Raw genomic sequence first — 17,233 nt, forward strand, 5'->3', positions numbered from 1 at the left:
CTATATAATTTATAACTTTGCTAGTGTAGCACGTAGGCTAACGTAACGTTAAATCAATGAGCCTCCACACAGTCAGTCAGTGCAGGAATGTGATCATTGCACCCAAGATTGAGCTACAACTGGCTAGGCAGTTGGTAACCTAAATCCTGCCTGATGTTACTGCTGTTCCTAAAACCAATGACATATGTCAGTCTACTGTAACCACAGAATGAGTGTGTGTGTGTGTGTGTTAAGGTTGGCCGATTGTGTACAAGCCTACATCGCCCGATTGCGCCTCATAACGATCCTCGATAGTCGATCGCTATTGGGTGGGGGGTAGGGGGTCTTTCTCACCGCTACCCATGTATTTCCATGGAAATATAACATTCATTTGGAAAGTAATAAATATATGGATATTTTTAAAAGCATTCATGATTTGAGTAAATGTAATATACTAACTATTACGCTTGTTAAAAATATGAAATTGTATTACATTTGGCGAAGAGCACATTATGACTTGTTTAGGACTCGAAACTCAAAGTTTAGGACTTGATACTTGCCTGTCTTGACTTAGGACTTGAGTGCTAAGACTTGAGACTTCCTTGTGACTTGTAAAACAATGACTTGGTCCCACCTCTGCACTTGCGGGGGATTTACATGGCTTTGACGATAACCGAGGAGAGTTTTCTTGGGAGATAGTACGGTCGACATTGATTGTGAGGAATTCTAGGTCAGGTGAACAAAAGGACTTGAGTTCTTGTATGTTGTTACAATTACACCATGAGTCGTTAATCATGCAACATACACACCTGCCCTTCTTCTTACCAAAGATATGTTTGTTTCTGTCGCATGATGCACTGAAAATCCTGTTGGCTGTACGGACTCTGACTGCATGTCCCCAGCTAGCCATGTCTCCGTAAAAACAGATTATGTTACAATCCCTGAATGCTGGATGTAACTGAGACAGATGCTGGATGTAACTGTGAGCGGGATGCTGGATCCTGGGTGTAACTCTGAGCCGGATGCTGAATTTAACTCTGAGCTAACTGCCGGATGCTGGATGTAACTCTACGCTGGATGCTGGATGTAACTCTGGCTGGATGCTGGATGTAACTCTGATATAGATGCTGGATTCTGGATATAACTCTGAGCCTGCTGCTTGATGCCAGATGTAACTCTGAGCCGAATGCTGAATGCTGGATGTAACTCTGAGCCAGATGCTGAATAATGGATGTAACTCTGAGCTGGATGCTGGATGTAACTCTGAGCTGGATGCTGGATGTAACTGAGACAGATGCTGGATGTTAATCTGAGCTGGATGCTGGATGTAACGCTAAGACGGATGCTGGATGTAACTCTGAGCCGGATGCTGAATAATGGATGTAACTCTAAGCTGGATGCTGGATGTAACTCTGAGCTGGATGCTGGATATAACTCTGAGACAGATGCTGGATGTTACTCTGATCTGGATGCTGGATGTAACTCTGAGCCAGATGCTGGATGTAACTCTGAGCTGGATGCTGGATGTAACTCTGAGCCAGATGCTGGACGTAACTCTGAGCTGGATGTTGGATGTAACTCTGAGCTGGATGCTGGATGTAACTATAAGCTGGATTCTGGATGTAACTCTGAGCTGGATGTTGGATGTAACTCTGGATTTAACTCTGAGCTGGATGCTGGATGTAACTCTGAGATGGATGCTGGATGTAACTCTGAGCTGGATGCTGGATGTAACTCTGAGCTGGATGTTGGATGTAACTCTGGATTTAACTCTGAGCTGGAAGCTGGATGTAACTCTGAGATGGATGCTGGATATAACGCTGAGCCAGATGCTGGATGTAACTCTGAGCTGGATGCTGGATGTAACTCTGGATTTAACTCTGAGCTGGATGCTGTATGTAACTCTGAGCCAGATGCTCGATGTAACACTGAGCCGGATGCTGAATGTATCTGAGCTGGATGCTGGATTTAACTCTGAGCTGGATGCTGGATGTAACTCTGAGACAGATGCTGGATGTAACTCTGAGCTGGATGCTGGATGTAACTCTAAGACAGATGTTGGATGTAACTCTGAGCTGGATGCTGGATGTAACTCTGAGACAGATGCTGGATGTAACTCTGAGCTGACTGCCTGATGTAACTCTGAGACAGATGCTGGATGTAACTCTGAGCTGGATGCTGGATGTAACTCTGAACTGGATATTGGATGTAACTCTGAGCTGGACGCTGGATGTAACTCTGAGCTGAATGCTGGATGCAACTCTGAGCCGGATGCTGGATGTATCTGAGCTGGATATAGCTCTGAGCTGGATGCTGGATGCTGGATGTAACTCTGAGCTGAATGTTGGATGTAACTCTGAGCTGGATGCTGGATGTTACTCTGAGACAGATGCTGGATGTTACTCTGAGACAGATGCTGGATGTTACTCTGAGACAGATAGTGGATGTAACTCTGGATGTAACTCTGAGCTGGATGCTGGATGTAACTCTGAGCTGGATGCTGGATGTAACTCTGAACTGTACAAGGCTCTATGTGATCTCTAGTCTGCCTTAAGTGATTTAGAAAAATTATTGACCTTAAATCAGCATTGAACGCGGGAAAAACTAGGTATATGTTGTTTTCCGGATCGCATAAAAAATGACAAACTATTATCTCGGATGGTGCCCACTGAGATTGTGTCCTTACTTACAAATATCTGGGCATCTGGATAGACAACGGGCTGTCTTTTAGAAAGCATATTGATGAGTTAGTGAAGAAATTAAGAATAAGAATGGGCTTCTTCTATATAAATAGGTCCGCCACTCACTTAACAGTAGAAAGAAGGTCATTCAATCGACATTCCAGACGGTTCTAGGCTATGGTGACATCATCTATATGAATGCAGATGCCGCTTCATTAAAGCAATTAGATGCAGTTTACCATAGCACACTTTGTTTTATTAAGGGCGACAAATTCAGTACACATCATTGCATTCTTTACCAAAAAGTAGGCGGGTCCTCTTTGAAGTCACGCAGGTTGATTCATCGGCAGGCTGTATCACATCCAGTCATGATTGGGAGTTCCATAGGGCGGCGTACAATTGGCCCAGCGTTGTCCGGGTTTGGCCGGGGTAGGATATCATTGTAAATAAGAATTTGTTCTTAACTGACTTGCCTAGTTAATAAAGGTTAAATGAAAATACAAAAATCGCCGTCTTTTTATTTAAAAGCGCTCTTACAAAAACTCCTGCCATACCTTAACTCCGTCTATAACCATTAGACATACGAGTTACCATACTCAGTATCAGGGATGGCTAAATCTAGAAAGGCCTCCAGTCTCCTCAGAGTTAGGTGCAACTGCTTTTAATTTCTTTGCACCCCATGTATGGAACAATCTACTGAGTTCCCTACAACTGAATGTTATGGTACCTCGTTGAGAGTTAAAAATGTTGATTGGGGACCTGAATGTGATTGTTTTTCTTTAATAAATTTGAATTAAAAAAAAAATTGTATTAGCAGGGTGATATAGACCTTGGTCCCAATGGGAATCCCTGTTAATATCAAAGTTCAATTAAATTAAATAAAAAAATGAGTTTAATATTTGAATCAACTGTGTAGTGTCAGGGCAAAATCAGTCTGAGCCCTTTACGTGGTTTGAAGACAGATGGAATATCCATGATCATCATCAAACGTTGATCATCATCAAGCTGGTATGGTATCCAAATGGTATCCATCATCATCATCATCACCCTCATCAAGCTTTGATGATTTGAATCAGGTGTGTAGTGCTAAGGGTCCCCAGGTACAGGGTTGAGAAGCACTATTTAGAAGAATAGCCCTTTATCAGCGAAGTTGATCAATTGCAGAAATAATGTGCAATGTCAAGGTGACTAGTACATATAATATCCACACTAGCATATTACTAAGTATACTTGTCCAACACATCACTTAATACTTTGTAGTGAACGAGTTTGGATATTGTGAGAGTATCTTTTTTGTGTGTTTCAGGTTCAACAAGCTTCAGTTAGTTGGCGGACGCCTTCTTTTCACAAAGATTTGGCTGATAAGGCACATTCATCTTTGAGGTATATGTCAACCAACATAACAAAATGAAATTGACAAAGGACCAAAGTCTTGACTTGTAATTTATTGCCAGTGGTGCTAACAGTGTGCTAATCACAAGTTCTTTGTTCTTTATTCTTCAGATCTCCATTAGACTAGCCACCGCTAGTCTTCCTGGGGTCCAGTTAAGACTGGAGACATTCTTATGTTCTAAGTTCTGGAGACTTGTAAGATGGAAGGAAAGGCAGGTACTGGAAGAACTTGAACCTCTGTAAACAGTTAGTACAAAAAGGTATATCGTAGCAGGACCGTTCTGTCATCGTGCTGCCTTCCTCTGTCACTTTCTTACGCCAACTTTTAATGCCCCTCTCTTTTTCGGTGCCTGCAAAAATTTAAATGATTGCAACTTCCTCATGAATCCATGTAAATCCAATTGTGGCCATAACATGACTGTGAAATCAGTGTCTGGATGAGCGTTTAAGCTTGCACATGTGGAATGTAATCATATGGATGTATACTGTTGTTGTATTGGCTCACCTGGAATCGTATTGTCCAATACAAATCCAAAGAACCCACCGATGAACATGTGCGTAGTGAAGAGAACAACTATAACTTGGTCCAGTTCTTTTACCCCTGTGAATACAAAGATTGTGTTATCTACAGTAGAAATACAGTACAAACCAGCTTTGTTTCACCTATCATTGCATGGTTCTCCGCTTTACTGGTTTCAATAGATGATTTTGGAACAAGAGAACCAGGATATTGCTTTGGGGGCATTTGTGCCTTACCTGGAAATCAATCTAGCAGAATGTCTAATATGGACAACATGTACAGTACCTTCAGAAAGTATTCACACCCCTTGAATTTACAGCCTGAATTTCAAATTGATTAAATTGAGATGTGGTGTCACTGGACTACACACAATACTCCATAACGTAAAAGTGTTATGTTTTTACAAAATAATGAAATGAAAGCCGAAATGTGTTGAATCATAAGTATTCAACACCTTTCTTATGGCAAGCTTAAATAAGTACAGGAGTAAAGATTTGCTTAACAAGTCACATAAGTTGCATGGACTGACTGTGTGCAATAATACTGTCTTAATTAACATGATTTTTGAATGACTACCTAATCTCTGTACCCCACACATACAACTATCTGTAAGGTCCCTTAGTTGAGTGTGAAATTCAAATAGAGATTCAACCACGAAGACCAGGGAGGTTTTCCAATGCCTCGCAAAGAAGGGCACCTATTGGTAGATGGGTAAAAATAAATAGAGAAAACATGGAATATTCATTTGAGCATGGTGAAGTTATTAATGACATGTTGGATGATGTATCAACACACTAAGTCACTACAAAGATACAGGCGCCTTTCCTAACTCAGTTGTCGGAGAGGAAGGAAACCACTCAGGGACTTTAAAACTGTTACAAAGTTTATGGCTGTGATAGGAGAAAACTGAGGATGGATCAACAACATTGAGGTTACTCCATAATACTAACCTAAATGACAGAATAAAAAGATGGAAGCCTGTACAGAATAAAATATTCCTAAACATGCATCTTGTTTGCAATAAGGAACTAAAGTAAAACTGAAAAACATGTGGCAAAGAAATTAACTATGTACTGAATACATATAATTGTGTTTGGGGCAAATCCAACACAACACATCCCTGAGTACCACTCTTGATATTCTCAAGCATGGTGGTGGCTGCATCATCTTATGGGTATGCTTGTCATTGGCAAGGACTAGAGAGTTTTGTAGGATAAAAAGAAAAAGAATAGAGCTAAGCATAGGTAAAATCCTAGAGGAAAACCTGATTGTCTGCTTTCCAACAGACACCGGGAGACAAATTCACCTTTAGCCAGACATTAACCTAAAACACAAGTCCAAATATACACTGGAGTTGCTTACCAACATGACATTGAATGTTCCTGAGGCACCTAGTTAGAGTTTTTACTTAAATCGTCTAGAAAACCTATGGCAAGACTTCGCTGTCTAGCAATGATCAACAACCAACTTGACAGAGCTTGAAGAATTATTTTAAGAATAATGTGTAAATATTGTACAATCCTGGTTTTAGAGACTTATCTAGAAAGACTCACAGTTGTTGCCAAAGCTGATTCTAATATATTGACTCATGGGTGTGAATACTTCTCTATTTAACTTTGAAATAATTTGCTACAAAAAAAATGTAAACCATGTTTTTTCTTTGACATTTTGGGTTATTGAGTGTAGATGAGTGAGAGAAAAAACACATCAAACGGACCTGTACAGTAAACAATAATCCAGGAAGGTGGTGAGGCACCAGTCAATAGTTCAGATACACGGCTTAGCTCCTGTAATTCCCAGGGGTGTACTTTGTGCATGGAACAAGATCCGGTATAATAACCACCATGTTTAACCAATGCAGCAGCTGTGCTGTAAGAATCCTAATAGGATGGTGAAGGGGGAGGGAGGTGAGGACAGGTGAAGTCAATAAGTAGCACTAGTAAACCGGCTGGTCGTCGTAGCCGACTGTCCAGGTGGAGCCTAAACCATGTCATCTGCCAGATTTTTGTCATGCAGTGACACTGAGGTTGGCCAAGAGGATTTGAAGGTAAGCAGTCCTGACCTGATGAAACCAGACAAGACTGGTGCGTATGTGTGTCATCGCATACAGTCAGCTTATCCCATATATTAATCCTATATACTACAGTGATAAGAGGATGGCTGACGTTTTACATGCCCGTAATGAATTGTGCTATTTTGTTCGTTTTTTTGCGATGTTTGTAACTTATTTTTAAACTTATTTTGTACATAATGTTACTGCTACCGTCTCTTATGAGCAATAATAACTTCTGGACATCAGAACTGGGATTAATCACCACGAACTGGAAGAAGCTTTTTCCTTTAACGAATCCGACGAGAAGGATATACTGCTTTCCTGGGAACAGGCCCAGATCCCCGTTATTTGCGTGAAGAAAAGACGGAGGAAAAGAGGATACCAATCGGGCTGCCTTTTGAGAATCCGTAGGCAAGCAAGTAAACTCCCACTGCTATCAATTCTACTTGCTAACATGCAATCATTAGAAAATAAAATTGATTACCTACAATTTCGATTATCCTAAAAACGGGACATTAAGAACTGTAATATCTTATGAACGACGACACGGATAATATAGAGCTGGAGGGATTTTCAATGCACCCCCGGCAGAACAGAGAAGCTACGTCTGGTAAAACGAGAGGTGGGGTTTTTCGGTCTTTCTGTCAATAACAGCTGGTGCACGATGTCTAATATTAAAGAATTCTTGAGGTATTGTAGAGTACCTTAAGCTGTAGACCATACTATCTACCAAGAGAGTTCTAATCTATATTATTCGTAGCCATCTATTTACCTCCACAGGCCAATGCTGAGATACCGCACTCAACCAACTCTGACCATAAATCTGACCATAATTCTGTCCTCCCGATTCCTGCTCACAAGCAAAAACTAAAGCAGGAAGTAGCAGTGATTTGCTCAATACGGTAGTGGTCAGATGACGCGAATGCTACGCTACAGGACAGTTTTGCTACCACAGTCTGGAATACGTTCTGGGATTCATCCAATGGCATTGAGGAGTATACCATCTCAGTCATCGGCTTCATCAATAAGTGCATCAACGATGTCGTCCCCACAGTGACCGTATGTACATATCTCAAACAGAAGCCATGGATTACAGGCAACATCCGCATCAAGCTAAAGGCTAGAGCTGCTGCTTTCAAGGAGCGGGACACTAATACAGATGCCTATAGGAAATCCCTCTATGCCCTCAGACAAACCATCAAACAAGCAAAGTGTCAATACAGGATTAAGATTGAATCCCACTACACCGGCTCTGACACTTGTCGGTTGTGGCTGGGCTTGAAAAATATTACGGACTACAAAGGGAAACCCAGACACGAGCTGCCCAGTGACGCGAGCCTACCAGATGAGCTAAATGCCTTTTATGCTCGCTTTGAGGCAAGAAACACTGAAGCATGTACGAAAGCACCAGCTGTTCTGGATGACTGTGTGATAACGCTCTCGGTAGCCGATGAGAGCAAGACCTTTGAACAGGTCAACATTCACAAAGCCGCGGGGCCAGATGGATTTTCTTTCTTCAACTGACTGAGTTTGACTGAGTCTGTAATACCTACATGCTTCAAGCAGAACACCATAGTCCCTGTGCCCAAGGAAGCAAAGGCCACCTGCCTAAATGATAAACCGCCCTGTAGCCATGAAGTGCTTTGGAAGGCTGGTCATAGCTCACATCAACAGCATCATCCTGGATACCCTAGACCCACTCCAATTCGCATACCGCCCCAACAGATCCATAGATGACGCAATCTCAATTGCACTCCACACTGCCCATTCCCAACAGGGCAAAAGGAAGACCTATGTGAGAATGCTGTTCATTGACTACAGCTCAGCGTTAAACACTGGCATTTGACCATAAGGTGCTACAGAGGGTAGTGCGTAGAGCCCAGTACATCAAGCTTCCTGCAATCCAGGACCTATATAACAGGCAGTGTCAGAGCAAAGCCCATAAAATTGTCAGAGACTCCAGTCGCCCAAGTCATAGACTGTTTTAACTGCTACCGCACAGCAAAGCGGTACCGGAGTGCCAAGTCTAGGACCAAAAGGCTCCTTAAAACAGCTACTACCGCCAAGCCATAAGACTGCTGAACAATTAATCAAATGGCCACCGGACTATTACATTGACACCCCCCCCCCCCCCCCCATTTGTTTTGTACACTGCTGCTACTCTCTGTTTATTATCTATGCAGTCAGTTCACCCCTACCTACATGTACAAATTACCTCAACTAACCTGTCCCCCGCACACTGACTCTGACTCTGTATATAGCCTCATTATTGTTATGTTATTGTGTTACTTGTTTTTATTTTTACTTTTAATTTATTGGTAAACATTTTCTTAACTCTTCTTGAACTGCACTGTTGATTGAGGGCTTGTAAGTAAGCATTTCATGGTAAGGTCTACACTTGTTGTAGTCGGCACAAGTGACAAATAAATGTTGATTTGATTTGATGTGACATAATCACCTGTGTCAATGATGCCTGGGTTTGAGTGGAACCAGGTAGGCAGCACCAGGCCACTGAAGGTTGAGAAGCCCAAGATGAGTAAGTTCCTGGAGGAGTTCAGGTCCACGTACTGTGGGGAGCAGAGGAACCCATTAGATTTGTATCTACTTCAACTTTAAGTTAAGTTCTTGAGAAAAATCCTATTCTCTTAAGCAATAACGACTTGACCAAGAGCTGTCTGATTTTACATCAGCCTTATCCTGGCTTCCTGATCATTTCACCACTCTACTGAATTAGTGTCAGGTCAGCTTCTCCGGTATCACTTGTTGTGCGGTAGCAGAGAGAACAGTCTATGACTTGGGAGGCAGTGATGCAACCAGTCAGGATGCTCTCGACGGTGCAGCTGTATAACTTTTGAGGATCTAGGGACCCATGCCAAATCTCCCAAGGGGGAAAAGGTGTTGTATTGCCCTCTTCACAACTGTCTTGGTGTGTTTGGACCATGATAGTTTGTTGGTGATGTGGACACCAAGGAACTTGAAACTCTCGACCCGCTCCACTATAGCCCCGTTGATGTTAATGGGGGCCTGTTCAGCCCACCTTTTCCTGTAGTCCACGATCAGTTCCTTTGTCTTGCTCACATTGAGGGAGAGGTTGTTGTCCTGGCACAACACTGCCAGGTCTCGGACCTCCTCCCTATAGGCTGTCTCATACTTTTTTAGTGATCTGGCCTACCACTGTTGTGTCATCAGCAAACTTAATGATGGTGTTGGAGTCGTGTTTGGCCATGGAGTTGTGGGTAAACAGGGAGTACAGGAGGGGACTAAGCATGCACTCCTGAAGGGCCACAGTGTTGAGGATCAGCGTGGCAGATGTGTTGTAGCCTACCCTTACCACCTGGGGGCGGCCCTTCAAGAAGTCCAGGATCCAGTTTCAGAGAGAGGTGTTTAGTCCCATGTTCCTTAGTTTAGTGATGATCTTTGTGGGCACTATGGTGTTGAACGCTGAGCTGTAGTCAACAAAATTCTCACGTAGGTGTTCCTTTTGCCGTGGTGTGGAAGGCTAGTGTGGAGTGTGATTGAGAATGCGTCATCTGTGGATCTGTTGGGGCGGTATGCAAATGTCAGTGGGTCTAGGGTTTCCAGCATGATGTTGTTGATGTGAGACATGACCAGCCTTTCAAAGCACTTCATGGCTACCGACGTGAGTGCTACGGGGCGGTAATCGTTTAGGAAGGTCACATTCACTTTATTGAGCACAGGGACTATGGTGGTCTGTTTGAATCTTAGTCCTGTATTTACGCTTTGCCTATTTGATTGTTCGTCTGAGGGCATAGAGGGATTTCTTATAAGCGTCCGGATTAGTGTCCCGCTCCTCTAGCCTTTAACTCAGTGTGGATTTTGCCTGTAATCCATAGCTTCTGGTTGGGATATGTATGTACAGTCACTGTGGGGATGACGTCATCAATGCACTTATTGATGAAGCCGGTGACTAAGGTGGTATACTCCTCAATGCCATTGGATGAATCCCGGAACATATCACAGTCTGTGCTAGCAAAACAGTCCTGTAGCATAGCATCCACTTCATCTGACCACTTCCGTATTAAGCGAGTCACTGGTACTTATGGTCAGATTTGCCAAATGGAGGTCTAGGGAGAACTTTGTATGTGTCTCTGTGTGTGGAGTAAATGTGGTCTAGAGTTTTTTATCCTCTGGTTCCACATGTGACATGCTGGTAGAAATTAGGTAAAACAGATTTAAGTTTGCCTGCATTAAAGCCCCCAACCACTAGGAGCACCGCTTCAGGATGAGCATTTTCTTGTTTGCTTATGGCTTTCTATACTGTAGCTCGTGGTGAAGAAGGCGCAACAGTGGCTCTTCAATCTCAGGAGGCTGAAGACATTTGTCTTGGCCCCTAAGACCCTCACAAACTTTTACAGATGCACCGCTGAGAGCATCCTGTCGGGCTGTATCCCCGCCTGGTATGGCAACTGCACCATCCACAATCACAGGGTTCTCCAGAGGGTAGTGCGATCTGCCCAAAGAATAACAGGACATCTACAGCACCCGGTGTTACGGGAAGACCAAGAAGATCATCAAAGACCTCAGCCACCCGAGCAATGGCCTGTTCATCCCGCTACCATCTAGAAGGTAAGGTCAGAACAGGTGCATTAAAGGTGGGACAAAGAGACACTACACTATATGACTAAAAGTATGTTGACACCGGCTCGTCAAACATCGTCAAACATCTCATTCCAAAATCCCCACTTTGCTGCTATAATAGCCTCCACACTTCTGGGAAGGCCTTCCACTAGATGTTGGAACATTACTGCGGGGACTTGCTTCCATTCAGCCACTAGAGCCTCATTGAGGTCTGGCACTGATGTTGGGCGATTAGTCCTGGCTTGCAGTCTGCATTCCAATTCATCACAAAGGTGTTCGATGGGGTTAAGGTCAAGGCTCTGTGTAGGCCAGTCATACTGAAACAGGAAATGGCCTTCCCCAAACTCACAGTTGTAAGATAGCATTCTCCTGGCATCCGCTAAACCCAGATTCATCCGTCAGGCTGCCAGATTGTGAAGCGTGATTCATCACTCCAGAGAATGCGTTTCCACTGCTCCAGACTCCAATGCTTGGCAAGCTTTACACCACTCCAGCCGACGCTTGGCATTGCGCATGGTGATCTTAGGCTTGTGTGCGGCTGCTCCACCATGGAAACCCATTTCATGAAGCTCCCGACAAACAGTTATTTGCTGACGTTGCTTCCACAGGCAGTTTGGAACTCAGTAGTGAGTGTTGCAACCAAGGACAGATGATTTATATGTGCAACGTGCTTCAGCACTCGGTGGTCCCATTCTGTGAGCTTGTGTGGCCTACCACTTCACGACTGAGCCGTTGTTGCTCCTAGACTTTCCACTTCACAATAACAGCACTTACAGTTGACTTGTTGGAAAGGTGTCATCTTATGACAGTGCCACGTTGAAAGTCACTGAGATCTTCAGTAAGGCCATTCTACTGCGCAGCTTGACAGCAAGCGCACAGCAGCCCCAGACCCCTGTTCAGGTGCTTCAGTGCTTCGTGGATGAGCTGATTAGAATAATGGTTATAAAATGTTTCAGTGTGAGAGGCTGCCCTCCCTAAACTCCCTTGCCAGCGGCATACCACCGCTGGCTTGCCCTGTGTAGGGTGCCATCTTTCGGATGGGATATTACACGGGTATCCTGACTCTCTGTGGTCACTAAGATCCCATGGCACTTAACATAAGAGTCTTGGCAAAATTCCTTACCTGGCCACCTAATCCTCATTGGCATATGTCACTGCTTACCTCTCCTGCTGAGGGTGAGGGTTCTGGCACAATAATGGTTGCCATGAGGTGAGTTTCCTCCTTACTATGCAAAGCACTTTGAGTACCTGAGTTAGTAGAAAAGCTCTATATAAATGCAATCTATTATAACCTCTTCATGACACTTCTGTGATTTATTTTTATTTTATTTTTTATTTTACCAGGCAAGTCAGTTAAGAACACATTCTTATTTTCAATGACGGCCTGGGAACAGTGGGTTAACTGCCTGTTCAGGGGCAGAACGACAGATTTGTACCTTGTCAGCTCGGGGGTTTGAACTCGCAACCTTCCGGTTACTAGTCCAACGCTCTAACCACTAGGCTACCCTGCCACCACTGCTGTTTGATAATACAGTCAGATCTGACATGACTGGCACCCTTGATAAAGATGAGCAAAAAAGACTGTATAAAATAAATAATATAAATACTGAGCTATAACTTGTAAGCTCAAAAAAATGAGGGAATTATATTATTTTATACTAATACAATTACTCAGAAAAAGAGATTTGGTTTAAGAACTTTAAAAAATTGAAATAAGTTAGTTTTCAAAATTATTGGCAAATGAAATCAAACAAAATCAAATCTGCATTAAAATTCAATTTTTTAAAGTTGTAGCTTAAAGAAGCTTAAGGGACTATATTGTGGCCTTCCATGGCTTCCTGTTTCACTGGGGAATAAAAATGAGGTAACACGCATGTAAAATCCCTTTGTCATTCATCACCATGGAAAAAGGCAAAGAACTCATAAATGAAAAGAAGGAAGTCACCCCCCTCCACAGACAACATATAATTGTGAACACATAAATTACGGCAAAAACATTTTTAGAATTACAGGACGCCACTGCCTGACAAAGGACAGAAGTCTTGTAGAGATTTATGATACATAATGATATTTTAAGCATAAACATATATCTATGCAGGTGTATTTTATCCTTGATGATACTTTATCAATACACAGATGTGTTGGTCTAAACAGAACTTCAGTCAACCCATTTTTTCTATTACATGTTTTTTACCTGAAGGTTGGAGATTCCCACAGCTGCAATCATTCCAAACATGACGAGGAACATGCCTCCGATGACCGGATCTGGGATGGTGATGAAAACGGCCCCGAACTTCCCAACGAGTCCTAGGATAATCATCAGGAGACCAGCGGTCTGAAGGACCAGTCTGCTGCCAACCTGGCATGATGGGCACAACGAAGAGGGCACAGCATTACAAGTAATTAATCATTAATCAGTGCAGTATGTAAGTCATGATATCTGTGGCAGGCTGACAGGCTGGCAGCCTTATTTGGGTCCTGAGACATCAGGGCCCAAATAAAAAAGCTTAGATAGTCCTGCATGTTTTATCAGCCTCATGTAATTGCTGTAGGAGGCTTTACAATAACGTCATCATCACATTCCTATACTGAACGTGGCACAAAATAGTCTATGGAGGACATACTTTAGTGATGCCCAGTGCTGCAATGTTCTGGCTATAGGATGTGGTGCCATTCCCGCTTCCCCACAGCGCTGCCAGGATGCAGCCAATGCCCTCCACAGCGATACCCCGGTTGATTGCATGGGTGGGCGGAGGAGGGGCACCGGACAGACGGGCACAGGCATAGTAGTCCCCAATGGACTCCATGGTGGAGGCAAGGACGCCAGCCATCATGCCCAACACCGAGGACACACTCACTGTGGGCATGCCCCATTGGCCTAAAGGGAAAGAGAGTAGACAGATTATCACACACACATTCATCTGCACACACATACACACACAAAATATACATGTTTACAGTTGTCTACAGTTTTTTTAGAGACTTTCAACATTGTAATGTATTCTTTGACAGGTACAAATGCTACAGTTCACCTCTTCTGGTGAACTGGGAGAGATAAACTATGAATTCCTTGCTCTTTGTGTGGTTTGCTCACAAATTCTTTGAGGCTGGGACACATAAACATATATACTGCATGCTAATTAAACTGTGTAAACAACTGCCAAATGATGAAAACCAAGAATTAGTTGGAAGTCATGTTCTATTCAAAAAGGTTGTGGTAGGTGACAAATAGTTTATTTTTGTTCCATCCAATACTTTCATAGCATTTGTATCACTTGCAGTTGCAGGAATGCCAGTTTAATGAGCTAGGTTATCTTGTTTGGCAGGTTCTAGGTTTGCGTCCAAAATGGCAACCTATTCCCTACATGGTGCCCTACTTTTGACCACTAAGGGCCCTTGTCAAAATTAGTGCAGTATGTAAGGTAAAGGGTAACATTTGAGACACATACCTAGATGAAAGAGGCTAACTCCAGTAGGTGAACTGACAGACAAGCCTCAATTACCTACCCTATTTTATGCAACAATCTCTCACAGTGTCACCGCAGAATTTTTCCTCTCCAGAAGTCAAATTTCGAAGTGTTTTTGACACCCTGGGTTGCTCCCCCTGCTCAGCATCGTTCTGTTTCTCCAAACGTCAAATTTTGAAGTTGCTCCAATCGTGAAATTTAAACGTTTTAAGGTTGAGGATAGGGTTAAAACTTTAAGATTAGGCATTCATCCCGAATGGTTAAAGAAGGGTTAAAGGCCCAGTGCAGTCAAAAACATGATTTCTCCTGTTTTACACACTATGCGGTTGGTATAATACTGTGAAATTGTGAAAATTATTATAATGCCCTTTTAGTGTAAGAGCTGTTTGAAAAGTCCGCCTGAAATTTCTGCCTGTTTTGGTGGGATAGAGTTTTGGCCTGCCTGGATACATTACCAGGCAATAAAATGCTTAATAGAACAATAAGAAAGTGTTCCAAACTTGCTTGAGAAATTGCTCTTGCTAAGAAGGTATTTTTGCTTCTTTTTGACCAATTTAATTTAAACAGTCACAGTAAAATACTTAATTTTCTATTGAGATTGAAATTAGGCCTTGAAGGTTTGGGATATATATACACACACAAAAGGAGGTCTACCCCAGGGGATGGTAATAGAGGGGAGGTACGTGAGGCGACGTTGACTCTCTCTGCTGGGAATACGGGAGCTGGGCACCCCGATACAGACAACACTAAGTGGAGGTAATTAGAAGAAAGTGCCAACCAGCCGTGGAAAAGTGATTTTCTTTGTTATGTTTATTTTCTGTCTTAGTAAAGTTGTTTTTGCAGACTAAAACCTTGCTGTCTCTGTGTCAATCTCTGCAAGCTCAACCAAACACCCCACGGTTTACCACATTTGGTGGAGAATGCGGGCATCTCAGTAGCTTCGGGTGCCGTGGGGTTGAGTGTACGCAGATTACCATGGAGGAGCTGGTGGCTCAGTTCATCCTCAGCCAGCAGAAGCAACAGGCTCTCCAGGAGCAAGCACTGGAGGAGCAGCACTAACAAAACCGCAGACTGGTTGCGGAGGTAGCGAGGGCTCAGGAGTCTGGCCCGAATCAGTTCCTGGTTCCGTTAAGGGAGGAAGATGACGTGGAGTCATATTTGTGCACCTTCGAGAGGACGGCCCAGAGGGAAGGATGGCCCCAGCCCAAGTGGATCAGCCTGTTGGCACCCTACCTCTCTGGGAAGGCCGAGAAGGCCTACTTTGATTTGAATACTGACCAGGACACGAATTATGAGGGACTCAAATGGGAGATACTGAGCCGTTATGGGTTCAATCTCGCACGCCGTGTACAACTGGTCCACGACTGGGCCTTTGACTCTACCCTTTCCCCCCATGCTCAGATGAGCGACCTGGTGCGCCTGACCAAGGGCTGCCTACTGACGGAAGTACCGTCCCTCCCGATGCTCGACAAGCTCGTCCTGGATAAATACCTTCGGGTCCTGCCATACGAGATGAAGAAGACGGTGAGCATGCAGAACCCCCAGAGCCTGGGGGAATTGCTGACCACTGTGGAAATTCACCAGAACACCCAGGACCTGCTGAGAGGGGCCCGAGAAGAGAGAGGAGACGCGGCGAGGGGGACGAACAACACAGTGAGGGGTGAGGGGCTGAAGGGGGCCCGGACGGAACCAGCCGAGGCTGTGAAGTAGGAGGGTGACCCAAACCGATGACCTCGGCAGCTGCTGGACCCAGATCAGAGACGCTGCTATGAGTGCGGTGAGCCAGGTTATGAGTGCGTGGAGCTGTCCCGGCCGGGAGGAGGCCATGCCCTCCGCATCCCCCAGCTCTGGGGTAACTCGGATGGGAGTTACGTCACCTCCTGTTGGGCGCACACCGAGACGGCCCCTCCAATGTTTCCTGTACGAATTGATGGCATCGACACCAGCGCTCTGCTGGACTCCGGCAGAATGGTGATCCTGGCCCACCCGAGAGGTGATTGGCACTACCCCCACTTCGCAATCAAGCATAATTTATTGTATCAGGTAGTAAAGCATAGTAGGGAGACAAAAGACTTGTTACTCATACCCAGCCAGTATGTTAGGACTGTGTTGCATCTTGCCCACACCTACCTGCTTGGGGCACACCTGGGGATGGAGAAAACCAGGGAGCGGATCAGGAACCGGTTCCACTGGCCCAGAGTCAAGCGCGCAATGGAGGACTCCTGCCGTAGTTGCCCGGAGTGCCAGATCACAGCTCCTAGGGTGCATTATTGAAACCATTTGGTTCCCTTGCCCATTAAAGGAGTGCCATTCGAGCGGGTGGCAATGGATCTGGTGGGTCCGTTGGTGAAGACCGCAAGGGGACACCAATACATCCCGGTCATCGTGGATTACGTCACCCGGTATCCTGAGGCAATCCTGCTACGCACGACGGTAGCAAAAGGTATCGCACGGGAGCGCTTCCATTTATTTAGCCAGGTGGGTGTTCTGTGGGAAATCCTGAAGGACCAGGGCACCGCGTTCATGTCTCGGGTGATGAAAG

At 44.3% G+C, this 17,233-nt stretch overlaps 1 protein-coding gene across 1 annotated transcript in view; it reads right to left on the reverse strand.

The window, feature by feature from the left end:
* Positions 1 to 4,085: 4,085 nt before the first annotated feature.
* Positions 4,086 to 17,233, reverse strand: part of si:dkey-106n21.1 (solute carrier family 23 member 2) — a 67,789-nt gene continuing 54,641 nt past the window's right edge. The window contains exons 8-12 of the mRNA XM_029667429.2: positions 13,849 to 14,102; positions 13,419 to 13,583; positions 9,084 to 9,192; positions 4,558 to 4,653; positions 4,086 to 4,402 (exon numbers count right to left, since the gene is read on the reverse strand). Coding sequence (XP_029523289.1) covers positions 4,224 to 4,402; positions 4,558 to 4,653; positions 9,084 to 9,192; positions 13,419 to 13,583; positions 13,849 to 14,102 — 803 coding nt within the window. The 3' untranslated portion in view covers positions 4,086 to 4,223. The remainder of the gene's footprint in view (positions 4,403 to 4,557; positions 4,654 to 9,083; positions 9,193 to 13,418; positions 13,584 to 13,848; positions 14,103 to 17,233) is intronic.

The sequence above is a fragment of the Oncorhynchus nerka genome, linkage group LG9a, assembly GCF_034236695.1.
Source record: "Oncorhynchus nerka isolate Pitt River linkage group LG9a, Oner_Uvic_2.0, whole genome shotgun sequence".
Taxonomy (NCBI): Eukaryota; Metazoa; Chordata; class Actinopteri; order Salmoniformes; family Salmonidae; genus Oncorhynchus; species Oncorhynchus nerka.